Genomic DNA, 17,179 nt, shown 5'->3' on the forward strand with positions numbered 1-17,179 from the left:
CTGTGAAACATTCCGTCGGTACTGACTCTTTCCTCTTAGCTCCTATAATGTTTATCCAAATTTTCGGGGCTATTCCATGTGCCAATCAGCAAAATATGGGGGAGTAAATATTGTTCTTAGATGGTCAGATGAAATTTACTACTACGGCAACAAACTGCCTGACTACAAAGAACACATACTGTGCAAACATGGCTTCAAGTGCCTCACTGCTGTGTTGAGCCAGGTTGTAATGCAGCATTTGGTTGACCTGTGGACTTTCTGGTTAGGATGTCTGCTGTAGATAAAAAGCCATCTGTGGCAGTGGTAACCTCATGGGACAGCACCTGAAATATGCCTTTTATTTTGTGACCCAGAGACCAAAAAGTTGAAGAATATAGAATGCATAACAAAATTAGGTTGTGTATTTTAAAAATATACAATGTAATTATTTGTATTCATATAAAAAATTAAGTGAATAAAATGTAAGATATGTAAATCAAGGCACTTGTAAAAGTAATTTAATTTTTATAAGTAAAATTATATATATATATTATACTTTAAGTTCTAGGGTACATGTGCACAATGTGCAGGTTTGTTACATATGTATACATGTGCCGTTTTGGTTTGCTGCACCCATTAACTCGTCATTTACATTGGGTATTTCTCCTAATGCTATCCCTCCCCCATCCTCCCACCCCATGATAGGCCCCAGTGTGTGATCTTCCCTGCTGTGTGTCCAAGTGTTCTCATTGTTCAACTCCCACCTATGAGTGAGAACATGCAGTGTTTGGTTTTCTGTCCTTGCGATAGTTTGCTGAGAATGATGGTTTCCAGCTTCATCCATGTCCCTACAAAGGACATGAACTCATCCTTTTTTATGGCTGCATAGTATTCCGTGGTGTATATGTGCCACATTTTCTTAATCCAGTGTATCACTGATGGACATTTGGGTTGGTTCCAATCTTTGCTACTGTGAATAGTGCCACAACAAACATACGTGTGCATGTGTCTTTATAGTAGCATGATTTATAATCCTTTGGGTATATACCCAGTAATGGGATGTATTTCTAGTTCTAGATCCTTGAGGAATCGCCACACTGTCTTCCACAACGGTTGAACTAGTTTACAGTCCCACCAACAGTGTAAAAGTGTTCCTATTTCTCCACATCCTCTCCAGCACCTGTTGTTTACTGACTTTTTAATGATTGCCATTCTAACTGGTGTGAGATAGTGTCTCATTGTGGTTTTGATTTGCATTTCTCTGATGACCAGTGATGACGAGCATTTTTTCATGTGTCTGTTTTCTTTTGAAAAGCATCTGTTCATATCCTTTGTCCACTTTTTGATGGGGTTGTTTGATTTTTTACTTGTAAATTTGTTTAAGTTCTTTGTAGATTCTGGATATTAGCCCTTTGTCAGATAGGTAGATTGCAAAAATTTTCTCCCATTCTGTAGGTTGCCTGTTCACTCTGATGGTAGTTTCTTTTGCTGTGCAGAAGCTCTTTAGTTTAATTAGATCCCATTTGTCTATTTTGGCTTTTGTTGCCATTGCTTTTGGTGCTTTAGTCATTAAGTCCTTGCCCATGCCTATGTCCTAAATGGTATTGCCTAGGTTTTCTTCTAGGGTTTTTATGGTTTTAGGTCTAACATCTAAGTCTTTAATCCATCTTGAATTAGTTTTTGTATAAGGTGTAAGGAGGGGATCCAGTTTCAGCTTTCTACATATGGCTAGCCAATTTTCCCAGAACCATTTATTAACTAGGGAATCCTTTCCCCATGGCTTGTTTTTGTCAGATTTGTCAAAGATCAGATGGTTATAGATGTGTGGTGTTATTTCTGAGGTCTCTGTTCTGTTTCATTGGTCTATATGTCTGTTTTGGTACCAGTACCATGCTGTTTTGGTTACTGTAGCCTTGTAGTATAGTTTGAAGTCAGGTAGTGTGATGCCTCCAGCTTTGTTCTTTTTGCTTAGGATTGTCTTGGCAATGCAGGCTCTTTTTTGGTTCCATACAAACTTTAAAGCACTGTTTCCAATTCTGTGAATAAAGTCATTGGTAGCTTGATCTGAATGGCATTGAATTTATGAATTACCTTGGGCAGTATGGCCATTTTCACTATATTGATTCTTCCCGTCCATGAGCATGGAATGTTCTTCCATTTGTTTGTGTCCTCTTTTGTTTCATTGAGTAGTGGTTTGTAGTTCTCCTTGAAGAGGTCCTTCACATCCCTTGTAAGTTGGATTCCTAAGTATTTTATTCTCTTTGTAGCAGTTGTGAATTGGAGCTCACTCATGATTTGACTCTCTGTTTGTCTGTTATTGGTGTATAAGAATGCTTATGATTTTTGCACATTGATTTTATATCCTTAGACTTTGCTGAAGTTCCTTATCAGCTTAAGAAGATTTTGGGGGGAGACGATGGGGTTTCCTAAATATACAATCATGTCATCTGCAAACAGGGACAATTTAACTTCTCTTTTCCTAATTGAATACCCTTTATTTCTTTCTCTTGCCTGATTGCCCTGGCCAGAACTTCCAACACTATGCTGAATAGGAGTGGTGAGAGAGGGCATCTCTGTCTTGTGCCCATTTTCAAAGGGAATGCTTCTAGTTTTTGCCCATTCAGTATGATATTGGCTGTGGGTTTGTCATAAATAGCTCTTATTATTTTGAGATACGTCCCATCAGTACTTAGTTTATTGAGAGCTTTTAGCATGAAGGGCTGTTGAATTTTGTTGAAGGCCTTTCCTGCATCTATTGAGATAATCATATGGTTTTTGTCTTCGGTTCTGTTTATGTGATGGATTATGTTTATTGTTTTCCATATGTCGAACCAGCCTTGCATCCCAGGGATGAAGCCAACTTGATCTTGGTGGATAAGTTTTTTGATGTGCTGCTGGATTCAGTTTGCCAGTATTTTATTGAGGATTTTTCATCGATGTTCATCAGGGATATTGGTCTAAAATTGTCTTTTTTTGTTGTGTCTCTGCCAGGCTTTGGTATCAGGATGATGCTGGCCTCATAAAATGAGTTAGGGAGGATTCCTTCTTTTTCTATTGATTGGAATAGTTTCAGAAGGAATGGTACCAGCTCTTCTTTGTACCTCTGGTAGAATTCGGCTGTGAATCCGTCTAGTCCTGGACGTTATTTGGTTGGTAGGCTATTAATTATTGCCTCAATTTCAGAGCCTGTTATTGGTCTATTCAGTGATTCAATTTCTTCCTGGTTTAGTCTTGGGAGGGTGTATGTGTCCAGGAATTTATCCATTTCTTCTAGATTTTCTAGTTTATTTGTGTAGAGGTGTTTATAGTATTCTCTGATGGTAGTTTGTATTTCTGTGGGATCAGTGGTGATATCCTCTTTATCATTTTTTTCATTGTGTCTATTTGATTCTTCTTTCTTTCCTTCTTTATTAGTCTTGCTAGCAGTCTATTAATTTTGTTGGTCTTTTCAAAAAACCGGCTCCTGGATTCATTGATGTTTTGAAGGGCTTTTTTGTGTCTCTATCTCTTTCAGTTCTGCTCTGATCTTAGTTATTTCTTGCTTTCTGCTAGCTTTTGAATGTGTTTGCTCTTGCTTCTCTAGTTCTTTCAATTGTGATGTTAGGGTGTCGATTTTAGATCTTTCCTGCTTTCTCTTGTGGGCATTTAGTGCTATAAATTTCTCTCTACACACTGCTTTAAATGTGTCCCAGAGATTCTGGCACGTTTTGTCTTTGTTCTCATTGGCTTCAAAGAACATCTTTACTTCTGCCTTCATTTTGTTACTTACCCAGTAGTCATTCAGGAGCAGGTTCTTCAGTTTCTATGTAGTTGTGTGGTTTTGAGTGAGTTTCTTAATCCTGAGTTCTAATTTGATTGCACTGAGGTCTGAAAGACAGTTTGTTGTGATTTCTGTTCTTTTACATTTGCTGAGGGGTGCTTTACTTCCAACTATGTGGTCAATTTTGGAATAAGTATGATGTGGTGCTAAGAAGAATGTATATTCTGTTGATTTGGAGTGGAGAGTTCTGTAGATGTCTATTAGGTCTGCTTAGTGCAGAGCTGAGTTAAGTCCTGAATATCCTTGTTAACTTTCTGTCTCGTTGATCTGTCTAATATTGGCAGTGGGGTGTTAAAGTCTCCCATTATTATTGTGTCAGAATCTAAGTCTCTTTTTATGTCTCTCCAGACTTGCTTTATGAATCTGGGTGCTCCTGTGTTGGGTGCATATACATTTAGGAGAGTTAGCTCTTCTTGTTGAGTTGATCCCTTTACCATTATGCAATGGCCTTCTTTGTCTCTTTTGATCTTTGTTGGTTTCAAGTCTGTTTTATCAGAGACTAGGATTGCAACCCCTGCTTTTTATTGATTTTCCATTTACTTGGTAGATCTCCCTCCATCCTTTTATTTTGAGCCTATGTGTGTCTCTGCATGTGAGATGGATCTCTTGAATACAGCACAGTGATGGGTCTTGACTCTTTATCCAATTTGCCAGTCTGTGTCTTTTAACTGGGGCATTTAACCTGTTTACATTTAAGGTTAATATTGTTATGTGTGAACTTGATCCTGTCATTATGATGTTAGCTGGTTATTTTGCCCGTTTGTTGATGCAGTTTCTTCGTAGCATTGATGGTCTTTACAATTTGGCATGTTTTTGCAGTGGCTGGTACTGGTTGTTCCTTTTCATGTTTAGTGCTTCCTTCAGGAGCTCTTGTAAGGCAGGCCTGGTGGTGACAAAATCTCTCAGCATTTGCTTGTCTGAAAGGATTTTATTTCTCCTTCATTTATGAAGCTTAGTTTGGCTGGATATGAAATTCTGGGTTGAAAATTCTTTCCTTTAAGAATGCTGAATATTGGCCCCTACTCTCTTCCGGCTTGTCGGCTTTCTGCCAAGAGATCCACTGTTAGTCTGATGGGCTTCCCTTTACAGGTAACCCGACCTTTTTCTCTTGCTGCACTTAGCATTTTTTCCTTCATTTCAATCTTGGTGAATCTGACAATTATGTGTCTTGGGATTGCTCTTCTCGAGGAGTATCTTTGTGGTGTTCTCTGTATTTCCTGAATTTGAATGTTGGCCTGCCTTGCTAGGTTGGGGAAGTTCTCCTGGATAATACCCTGAAGAGTGTTTTCCAGCTTGGTTCCATTCTCCCCGTCACTTTCAGGTACACCGATCAAACATAGATTTGGTCTTTTCACATAGTCCCATATTTCTTGGAGGCTTTGTTTGTTTCTTTTTACTCTTTTTTCTCTAAACTTCTCTTCTTGCTTCATTTCATTCATTTGATCTTCAATCACCGATACCCTTTCTTCCACTTAATCAAATCGGCTACTGAAACTTGTGCATGCACCATGTAGTTCTTGTACCATGGTTTTCAGCTCCATCAGGTCATTTAAGGTCTTCTCTACACTGTTCATTCTAGTTAGCCATTTGTCTGATCTTTTTTCAAGGTTTTTAGCTTCCTCGTGATGAGTTCGAACATCACCCTTTAGCTCGGAGAAGTTTGTTATTACTGACTTTCTGAAGCCTACTTCTGTCAACTCATCAAAGTCATTCTCTGTCCTGCTTTGTTCCATTACTGGTGAGGAGCTGCGATCCTTTGGAGGAGAAGGGGCGCTCTGGTTTTTAGAATTTTAAGTTTTCTGCTCTGGTTTCTCCACATCTTTGTGGTTTTATTTACCTTTGGTCTTTGATGATGGTAACCTACAGATGGGGTTTTGGTGTGGTTGTCCTTTTTGTTGATGTTGATGCTATTCCTTTCTGTTTGTTAGTTTTCCTTCTAATAGTCAGGTCCCTCAGCTGCAGTTCTGTTGGATTTTGCTGGAGGTCCACTCCAGACCCTGTTTTCCTGGGTATCACCAGTGGAGGCTGCAGAACAGCAAATATTGCAGAACAGCAAATATTGCTGCCTGATCCTTCCTCTGGAAGCTACGTCTCAGAGGGGCACCCGGCTGTATGAGGTGTCAGTTGCCCCCTACTGGGAGGTGTCTCCGAGTTAGGCTACATGGGGCTCAGGTACCCACTTGAGAAGGCAGTCTGTCCATTCTCAGAGCTCAAACACCATGCTAGGAGAACCACTGCTCTCTTCTGAGCTCAGCTGGAAATGCAGAAATCATCCATCTTCTGCATCGATCACGCTGGGAGCTGCAGACTGGAGCTGTTCTTATTTGGCCATCTTGGGACGGACCCCCAAATAATACATATTTTTAAACTGGAAATACATTCCAGAAAAATCTTATAACTACTCACCAACCTTCCTGTGGGTAATCAAAATGAAATTGAACTGAGGTGAAATGTGTACATTAAAGTATTCCATTATTGACATTCTGATCTTGCAGACTTAGCTTAATATAATTTCTGTTCAGACTAGCTCCTAGAACAGTGACACCTACAGTCACATTTATACTTGACATAGTCAATTTGTCTATTGTAGGATGTTGAGTCACACATCCTTTTGAAGTCTCTGAAGCCTCATTCTTTAGTTTGCCCAACTTTCCTGTGAAGAGTAAAGATCCATGCTGGCTAATTTTTTTTTTTTTTTTTTTTTTTTAAATTTCTGAAGTATTTATTGATCATTCTTGGGTGTTTCTCGGAGAGGGGGATATGGCAGGGTCATAGGATAATAGTGGAGAGAAGGTCAGGAGATAAACACATGAACAAAGGTCTCTGGTTTTCCTAGGCAGAGGACCCTGCGGCCTTCTGCAGTGTTTGTGCCCCTGAGTACTTGAGATTAGGGAGTGGTGATGACTCTTAAAGAGCATGCTGCCTTCAAGCATCTGTTTAACAAAGCACATCTTGCACCACCCTTAATCCATTTAACCCTGAGTTGACACAGCACATGTTTCAGAGAGCAGGGGGCTGGGGGAAAGGCCATAGATCAACAGCATCCCAAGGCAGAAGAATTTCTCCTAGTCAGAACAAAATGGAGTCTCCTATGCCCACCCCTTTCTACACAGACACAGCAACAATCTGATCTCTCCTTCCTTTCCCCACACTTCCTCCCCTTCTCTTCAACAAAACCGCCATCGTCCTCATGGCCCGCTCCCGATGGTCGCTGTCTCTTCGGAGCTGTTGGGTACACCTCCCAGACAGGGCAGCCGGGCAGAGGCGCTCCTCACCTCCCAGACAGGGCGGCCGGGCAGAGGCGCTCCTCACTTCCCCGACGGGGCCGCCCGGGCAGAGGCGCTCCTCGCTTCCCAGACGGGGCCGCCCGGGCAGAGGCGCTCCTCAGTTCCTCCCAGACCGGGTGGCAGCCGGGCAGAGGCGCTCCTCACCTCCCAGACGGGGCGGCCGGGCAGAGGCGCTCCTCACTTCCCTGACGGGGCGGCCGATCAGAGGCGCTCCTCACTGGGGCGGCCGAGCAGAGGCGCTCCTCACTTCCCAGAGGGGGCGGCCGGGCAGAGGCGCTCCTCACTTCCCAGACGGGGCGGCCGGGCAGAGACGCTCCTCACTTCCTCCCAGATGGGGTGGCGGCCAGGCAGAGGCGCTCCTCACCTCCCAGACAGGGCGGCCGGGCAGAGGCGCTCCTCACTTCCCAGACTGGGCGGCCGGGCAGAGGAGCTCCTCACCTCCTAGACGGGGCGACCAGGCAGAGGCGCTCCTCACTTCCCAGACGGTGTGGCGGCTGGGCAGAGGTGCTCCTCCCTTCCCAGATGGGGCAGCCAGGCAGAGGCGCTCCTCACTTCCCAGACGGTGTGGCGGCCGGGCAGAGGTGCTCCTCCGTTCCCAGATGGGGCAGCCAGGCAGAGGCGCTCCTCACTTCCCAGACGGTGTGGCGGCCGGGCAGAGGTGCTCCTCCCTTCCCAGATGGGGCAGCCCATGCTGGCTAATTTTAATAAGCTTCTATTAAAAAAAGTATGATATAGTCTTCATGCTGTAAATAATTTTGCCTTTTTCATGACCGGATTTGTTCAATGCCATTTCCTCCCTTTCATTTCTTTCTTTTGTGGAGAAATAATGCCTTTCAGGAGCACAAGAGTTGATGAAAGAAAACACTCTCAAAGTCAAGTTTGCTGTAGCCTGTATACCTGAAAAGGGTGGGCTTGAGAGGCCAGGAAGAGAAAGAAAGAAGAGGGACAGTAACAACCTAAACAGCAAAGACTTGGAACTTGAAATTAAAAAGATATACACCTATCTATGTATTTCTGATATGTTTGTCATAATTTCAACCAAAGTTCATGATCTATAGAATTTTGCATAAATAAAAAATATCATTTGGTTAGTTTTGACTCTCATTAAAAATAAATTTTGTCAGCCAACCTCTTATTAAAATGTTTTAGAACTAAACACACAACACAATTATATATCCACAAAATGCCACTAGGTTTTCTAACAGAGCATCAACCTACTTAGATTATGAGCTCATCCTTTTTATGCATGTGTTTACATAGATGCTTTTTTTCTACAGGCAGCATGATATAGTGAAAAGAGTATGAGGTTCTGGAATTAGAAGAACTGGGCATGACTCCCAGGCTGTACTACCTGTTGTGTGACCTTGGGCAAGTCACTTAATCTGTTTGAGGCTTGTTTTTCTTGACTGTCAAATGAAAAACAAATGACAACAATATCTCAGATTTGGTGTGCAGATCATATAAATAATATATGTGAAAGTGCTTAGTAAATTGTAAAGCATCATGCAAAGGATATTTTATTTTGTATTAACTAAAATTTTGTTCTAAATTGATGTTTCCCTAAATAAAACAAATGACTGCTAATGCCCATAGTGGCCCTGATTTTATCTAGAAATTTCTTTTTTAAAGTTTGAATTAGCAAACTTTCAATAGGTTTAGAATTTTTATTTAAAAAAAGGATCATTATATACTTGAAATAATTCAATTAGGAAAAATATAAACCTCTGTGTTCATCCATTTTGTGTTGCTTTAACCAAATACCTGAGACTGGAAAATTTATAAGGGAAAGAGGTTTATTTAGCTCACAGTTCTGCAGGCTGGGAAGCTTAAGGGCATAGTCCTGGCTTCTGGTGAGGGCGTTTGTGCTGTGTCATAACATGGTGGAAAAGATCAAAGGGGAGGTGGACATGTATGAAGAAACAAAACCTGAGGGGCATCCTCGCTTTATAAAAATGCACTCTCATAAGAACGAATCCATTTCCCTGAAAACTAATCCAATCTTGCCTGTGCAAGAACTCACTCACTACCTCGAAAATGACACCAAATCATTCATGAGGGATCTGCCCCACTGACCCAAACAGCTCCCACTAGGCCCCACCACCCAATATCAACACAATGGGGATCAAATTTCAACATGCTTTTGGTGGGGATAAACTCAAACTTCCTTTAGGAGAATCCCCTGGCAGCTGAATCGCTTGATCCTTATGCTAAGTTTGTCTCATCACCAGATGGGAACCAATTTTGTCCCTCTGCAGAGTAGCCCCTTTAAGCTGTGGACTAATAAGTGAGAAAAATGTCTAAGTCAGGGCACATGCAGGCAGGGATAACCTACCCACTAGATGTAGCAGGCACAGGGCCAAGGGTCCACTATACCTTTAAATGTCCATAAAAATGTTTTAATTTCTTTTGAAATTGGAAGAAAAAAGTGAACTTTTAGGTAGGAGTAAACGTTTTAATATATAATATTAACATATTCATCCTTATACCAATGAGTCATAAAATATAACTTTTAATATTTGCTGTAGCTCTGGGCAACCCAAGATGAATCCTCTGAGAAGCTCAGTTACCTGCAGTCCAAGGCACTGTTCCAACAGCAGTGGTGTTGCCAGGAATCACAGATGTGGAGTGATTAGTTCTATCTTGACAAATAGGGAAGACTTTGCAGACCTGATATTTAAATCAGTCTTTTAAGGATAAGTATGTTTTCTACAGGTGGAGGTATTAGAAAGGGCATTTCAGGGAGAAAAAGCAGCATGAACTAAGGGACGGGGCTGTGTGGGAGACAGAGCCTTGGAACTTAGCAGTGATCAATAACCAACAATAGCTTCTTCACTATAAATCCATGGGGGAAAAGTCCATTACTTATATTGTCAAATCTTGCTATGTTTTCTCCATTAATCTTGCATTAAATTATTTTAGAACAAGACCTCAAAATTACATGAACATCTGCAGAAGTGACTAATGAATAAGCAGTGTGTTGTTCAAAGAGCTAATGAGATTAGATCGGATTAATAGAAATGTGTCAAGAACAAGGCAAAGTATTTGATATATTAGTTATTCTCTGGTTGCAAGCAACAGAAACTGACTCTAGCTAATTCAGACCGAAAAGAAAGAAACAGAGGGAAAAAAGAAAGGGAGATAGCGCTGCTAACACATGATATTCTTTTCAAGGTCAGAAGTGGTTTTCTTGTTTTTCCACAGCTGAATCAGCTAGAACCTCCACCTAGAGGTTCTATTTTGTTCTGAAAGCCACTGGACCAATTCCATCATTTGTCAGGACTTCTAAGTCAATACTCAGATTATTCAGCACCAAATATGCAAACTGATCCATGCTCCATATTCTTAGTAACCCTTGTGCCTTGCTAGAAGACTGATATGGATTTTGTGGTTAAATTCTATAAACTGTACTTTATTCTGTTCCTAGAACTAAGTCCTCTATTGTAGCCTAGTTCTATGATTCTCTTTCCTTTGATCTATTTTTCTCTGCTCCACATGAACCATGTCTCTGCTTCTCATTTCCAAGGACCTGTGAGCAGGGCTGATATTTATGCCATATAGAGTGGATTGGACTGGTTATTTATATGGATATCTGTTCCGATGTATTGAGGCATTTTTTTGGTGAGCCATCACATCTGTTCTGACTAGCTGATGCCTGTATATATCAGTGGCTAGATATTTCTCCAATAAATGAAGATTCTTTTTGTGGTAAAATATTAGCTCTAGCCCCCTCTTAGGATGAGGCTAGAATTATGTGTCCACTAGAAAAATATTATTTTCAGAAGTGGATTTAATTTATATCATTTAAAGGGCCAGTCATAAATTACTCTAACCAGAACTGTTGATTGATTAGACTTTCGTTATATACAGACAAATATGCTCACAGGCCAGATATAAGGGACAAAAGAACAAATTGGCTACATGCTGTGTCTGCAAGGAACTCACTATGTAGAAAGGACTTCTACTCCTGGATTTAGAACCATTCAGTTTTATATTTTTTGTTTTTAAAATTATGGAAGATTGCTTATTAATTTTTGAAATGCAGGTGACTAATTGATTTAAAAATACGCTTAAGAGTATCACAATACCTTTGAAAGGTAATTAAATAGAACTTCAGAAAAATTCCTTCAACTATTTTCTCAAATATCCATCCATCCATTCATCTATCCATCCATCCATCCATCCATCCATCCATCCATCCATCCATCCATCCGTCTGTCCGTCCGTCCATCCATCCATCCATCCTTCCATCCATTCGTCCACTATCTCGTTGAATTTATCCATCTTCCAGGAGCTGTGCTTGCAAATAGAAAAAGACTGCCAAGAAGCTCACAGACAAGTACAGAAATGAACATACGAACAATTTCAACACCATTGTGGAGATAAGTTCACATGTGGATGAACTCAGGCAAGTTCCACAGGGTCTAACAAAAACAGTCTTAGACTCTGAGAACTGCAAATCTGGATTTGAATTCTCGCTCTACTCTTACTAAAGCTATGGCTTTGAGTGAGTTATTGAACATGTCTATTTCACAGTCTCCTCTTCTATTAGGTATGTTGTAGGGGCAAAGGGAAAACTTCCCTTTTACCCTCTGAAGATTCACTGCAAACCACTGACAAAAGACAGATTAATGGGAGAAAAAACATACAAATTTATTTGATCAGAGTTTGGATATGATACAGGAGCCTTCAGAACGAAGACCCACAGATACAGGGGAAACTGTCCATTTTTATGCTTAGGTTCAACATATTATGGATAGCCAAATAGAAATAGGATTGGACAAAAAGGATATGTTCCCCTGCTAATGGACTGAGTGGGGAAACTCAGGAAGACCTGTTTGTTCAGATTCTTCTTGGCGTCCCTGTGCAGCATTCCTTCCCTCTGGATATGAGGCAGGACACTCTCTGGAGTGGAAGTTTTATGACCTACAATCAAATCAGGTAGGTCAGATAATTCTTTTATAACCAATTTTTACACAGAAAGGTAGAGGGAAAGGTAGAGTAAGATTTTTAGGTTTCATGACTGTTTGGGGGAAACAGGTTCTGATTTCTATGATCTATCTTGGGGAAGAGGGATTCTAGCTTCTATGGCTTGCCTCAGGGAAGAATGAGGGGCCAGAAACAGGACAGTAGGAGAAAATCAGAGTGAGCTGCTTCTGAGGCCTTCTCTTTGGGATATCATTTTCTGAGCATCAACAGTGTATGATGTCACTTGCCTGACCATAATAGATGCCCATTATGTTAGCTACCGTCTCTCTATCTCCCCCCTTCCCTTTCATTCATTTCTGGGCTTTGGTTTTCTTATCTCAAAAAAGAAAGGGTTTAAATTGATTTCTGAGTTATTTAAGAATCTAAAGGCCTGTATTTTAGGAACAATTCCCCTAAGCTTAAAAGATGTTCTTTCATTACTTATGGTCAAATATGCAATACTCTATAAATATGGCAAATCATAATTTAATCACACTGATTGGTCTCTCTAACACACCAAGTTCTTTCTCACCTTGAGGACCTGGTGCATCTTGTTCCCTTGCTTGTAGATTTCCTTCCTCTTTGCTTACCTGGCTAGCTCCTGCATGTCCTCCAGGTTTCAGTCTAGAGGTCACCTCCTGCTAGAGTTTGGATATTTGTACCACCAAACCTCATGTTGAAATTTGATCCCAGATGTTGGAGGTGGGGCCTAATGTGTTTTGGTCGTGGGGATGGATCCCTCTTGACTTGGTGACATTCTTATGATAATGAGTTCTTGTTCTGTTAGTTCCAGTGGGAGCTGATTGTTGAGAAGAGCCTGGCCCTTCCCCATTCGCTCTCTTGCTTCCTCTTTTACCATGTGATCTCTGCACACACCAGCTCCCTTTCACCTCCTGCCATGAGAGGACACAGCCTGAGGCTTTCACCAGATGCCCACTCTTCTAGCCAGCAGAATGGGGAGCCAACTAAACCTATTTTCTTTACAAATTACCCAGCCTTCTGTATTCCTTTATAGCAACACAAATAGACTAAGGGACTTCCCCAAGGATGCTTTCCACAGATCATTTCCAGAGGGCTAATCTGTGAATTTTCTTTGGTCTGTACACTCAGCCTGTCAAAATAGCCACCATACTATAGCCAATCCCCCACTTATACATAAACACCCAACATTTAAGATCTGTGATATTCTAATGCATTTCCCTTTAAAAAGAGTAGTGATAATGACTCCTCCAACCAGAGACCCTTATGGGGCCCAGTTTATGGTTTACTGTAGAGAAAGGGGATCTAACTATATTTCAACATCTAAATGCAAAATGCAGATACAAATTATTAATGACTAACATGTATAAATCATTTACTACACGCCTGGCACTATGCCAAGCATTGTATATGCATTATTTCACTTATTCTTTATATCAACTTTAAGAAATAAGTTTATGTGTAACATAGGTTTGTAAATGAAGAAACAGTGACTTACAGAGTTTAAATAAATTGTTTATTTAAACAGAAATAATTTGTTTCCTAGATATGAAGATCGTCAGAATAAAACAAAACAAGGCAAAAACCCACCAAAAATTCAAAACAACAACCAAAACATTATAGGTTTAACAACAGGTTTACAGGGAAAGAAGGAAACATGACCTTATATATGCACATTGTAAGACTGACTCTGACGTCAGAGGCATTAGAATTGAGGAGCAGCAGAGGCAAGTTTAAACTCAGGACTGTCTGACTTCAGAACAAATATTTGTAAAATATTACTCTGTACTTTTCAGATTCAGAAAATCAGCCCTCAACTTAAGGATACCTGAGAGGCTGTGAGAGACTCAAGAGGCAAAGACAAATTTTTTGAGAACTTTGACAATGTGAAAATAAACCAAGGGAGAGTCTAATTGCAAAAACAAAACAATGACAAACCCCAAACAACCTAAAGCCATTACATTCAAACTTAGCAGCAATGTGAGATTTGCAACTTAAAAAAAATGCAGAAAATAGAGAATATGTATTCATGTATGTCACTTTTTGTGATTTATTTCATTTAATCATAAGAATTTCATAAGGTAAAAGCACTATATTATTATAATCCATATCTAACAGATGAGAAATTGAGGCACAGAACCTGCCGTAGGTCATATATTAATAAAAGGTAGAGTTTGTATTAGACTTAGGGAAACTAATTCTAGAGTCCACAAATTGTGGAATTGGTAGGAAATTCTATAATTTCCCAGATCCCAGCGATGCAACAATGTTTTCTAAATAATTTAATAAAATTCATCAAGAGAAATGTTCACTGTTGGAGCAGGTTTTTAACACGCGAGAATCTGCTCTGTTGTGGAAACGAGATCTCTCCAAACCTCTTATTTTCTACCAGATCTTAATTTTGCCAGGTTTAGTTTTGATAGTCCTGGTAATTTTGATAGTCCCAATAATTTTAGGAACAGAGCCCCATGAAGAGTGAAAGATAATTTCATCTGGTGACAGGCTCCCTGGTCCTCAGACTAAAATCTCTTTGTGGTCAGGCACTATGTTTTGTTTCTGATTGCATCAGTGTTTGGCATAGCCAAAGGACTCAATAAATAATTGCTGAATGAATGAAGCATGTAAGAAATTAAGCCTAAGATTGGGAGGCCGAGGCGGGTGGATCACGAGGTCAGGAGATCGAGACCATCCTGGCTAACACGGTGAAACCCCGTCTTTACTAAAAATACCAAAAAAATTAGCCGGGCCTGGTGGCAGGCGCCTGTAGTCCCAGCTACTCGGGAGGCTGAGGCAGGAGAATGGCGTGAAGCCGGGAGGCGGAGCTTGCAGTGAGCTGAGATCGCCCCACTGCACTCCAGCCTGGGCGACAGAGCGAGACTCTGTCTCAAAAAAAAAAAAAAAAAAAAAAAGTTTACATTTAAACAAAGAAAATGCATGTCATGAGGAATGTGATCTTTTCATCAGGCCACAGCCAGCCTCTACAGGGCCTTAGAAAAAGCGCTCTCCCTGGGTGGATAAATTAGGAGAAGACACACACTGGTCAGGTATACTCTCTCTGATTTGGCTTATCCACACTAGAGACCCATAGAGTCCAGCTAGGCAACTAGAACTTACATTTCCAACCTCATTTGACCTTTTGGTCAGGCATGTTTAAGCAGTGCACAAATATACAACTGTATATGGTAATCTGGTTTACCTCATCTTCTCTTCGATTTTTTTTTTGTAGAGTGATGGCAAATGTCCTCTTGTCTTTCTTAATCAAGACAGTACCAGTTCTGCCAGCTTAAAAAGATATAAAATGTTTGCATTCTATTGATTTATACCATATTCAACATCCATGTCAGTCTTTATTTTTCAAGGAGAGTATGTTAGATAGGTTAGTTCCTTTCTTCTTTATATGGTAAGCTATAAATAAATCTTTTTAAATTTTGGAAACCAAAAAAAAAAAAAAATTTGAGCTCTGATTCTGTAGATTTTAGTTTTTGGAACATTCTATAAATTTGTCTAGTGGCTTTCTTGTGTCATACTTCTCAGTTTGTGTAAGGTGTGTCACTAGAAAAACCAGGAGGCGGAGGTTGCAGTGAGCAGAAATCGTATCATTGCACTTCATCCTGGGTAACAAGAGCAAGACTCCTTCTTAAAAAAAAAAGAAAAAAAATTAGCTAAACCCAAAGTCTAAAAAATGTGAATTGCCTTTCTCTTTCAGATACCTGCAGGAATGTATACACGTGAACGCACACAAAAACATACACACACACACATGCAAACACAAACACAAACACATAAACATACAAACACACACATACAAACACACACATATGCATACATACATATGTTGCTTTTCTGCGCCAAGTGGGAATTTAGAGGCAACCTGATTCATATCAAGAGATGAAGGAATTCTGTTGGACTTAGTGACTCTCTGAATAGCTTTGACTAATTGCAAATAATTATCATCATAATAATTTCCCAGGAAGAGTTTATTAAACTTAAATCTTAAATCTCCATTACATGTCACTTAGACACACACACACTCCAAAAATTTAGGAATTAAATCAGCGTACCTTTCTTAAAACAAAAGCCCAATTAGAAACCTTTTTGCCTCAATCATAGCTCTGCTACAGCATGCCTTTTAGCATTTTTATTTATTTTTAATAAGGACCACAAAACCATTTTCAAAAAAATTTTAGTCATTTTTAGTGAAAGAGAATGTTTCAATTCAGTTCACAAATCCTCACATTAGAACATTGGCTTCTTGTCCTCAAATGCATTTAAAAATATGATCTCTGCAATGAATCTCAATATTTGTTGTTGTTCCTTCTAGGCCTGAAGTTTCTCACTCATTAACCTGGAGCAACAAAATGGAAAGAATTCTGATGACAAAGCAGAGAACCTGTCCGTTTGCTGGCTCTGAGGATGACTGACTCTGTTGTGTGGGCGAGGTCTGCAGATAGAAGCCAGCTCTGCTCTCTCCATTGGTAAACACGGGTGGGAGCAGGGAAAAAGCCAACAGGCCAACACTTGTGAGTGTTGGTGAAAAACAGCAAAGTGTTAGGAAGAAAAGTGAGTCCTATTCAGAACTGCAAATGCCCACCAATATTGGTTGCTCCCTGCCTTATTAGACATTTTCATTTGTAGCACCTTTAAAAGATATGATTTCCTAATGTCATTATTTTCTGGGTCATGTTGGCTTCGTGGTTAAGCAGGTGCAAACATTGAATTGGCCAGGTGAGCTGCCAGGATGACTGAAACACAGGGGGTTTGGATCATCTGGACAACAGGACTGAGTGGAAATTAATGGGCGAGGGTTTCAGAGATAAGACTTTGAATCCAAGCTTTGCATTTTACGGTATGAATTTGGGCAAGTTGTTTAACCTCTGAAAGGCTTTGTTTTCTTCATTTGCAATAGTCCCTACCTTAAAGATTATAAAATTATAAAGATTAAGTTAGATAATGCATAAAAAACAATTAGCACCAGTGCCCAGCAAATTTCTGTTGTTAAGATGTGGTCCTACAGAATTTGTTTTTTGTTTTTTTTGGTCTGAAATTCCCTTCTCACAGGTTTACTTATTCCCCAGGAATAGTTGTAATGAATAAAACTTTGGAGACTTGAATTTGGGCGTAACAGAATATATTGCCAGGGACATCTCCA

The 17,179-nt window shown here is 40.2% G+C and overlaps 1 protein-coding gene across 2 annotated transcripts in view; it reads left to right on the plus strand.

Moving 5' to 3' along the window:
• The window catches only part of LOC129011726 (uncharacterized), a 36,302-nt gene extending 19,881 nt beyond the window's left edge, over positions 1-16,421 (plus strand). For both annotated transcript variants that reach the window (XM_054446896.2, XM_054446897.2), the window contains exon 3: positions 16,352-16,421. In XM_054446896.2, the coding sequence (XP_054302871.2) occupies positions 16,352-16,357 (6 nt within the window). In that variant the 3' untranslated portion in view covers positions 16,358-16,421. The remainder of the gene's footprint in view (positions 1-16,351) is intronic.
• The last annotated feature ends 758 nt before the right edge of the window (positions 16,422-17,179 follow it).

This window comes from Pongo pygmaeus, chromosome 14 (assembly GCF_028885625.2).
Source record: "Pongo pygmaeus isolate AG05252 chromosome 14, NHGRI_mPonPyg2-v2.0_pri, whole genome shotgun sequence".
Lineage (NCBI taxonomy): Eukaryota > Metazoa > Chordata > Mammalia > Primates > Hominidae > Pongo > Pongo pygmaeus.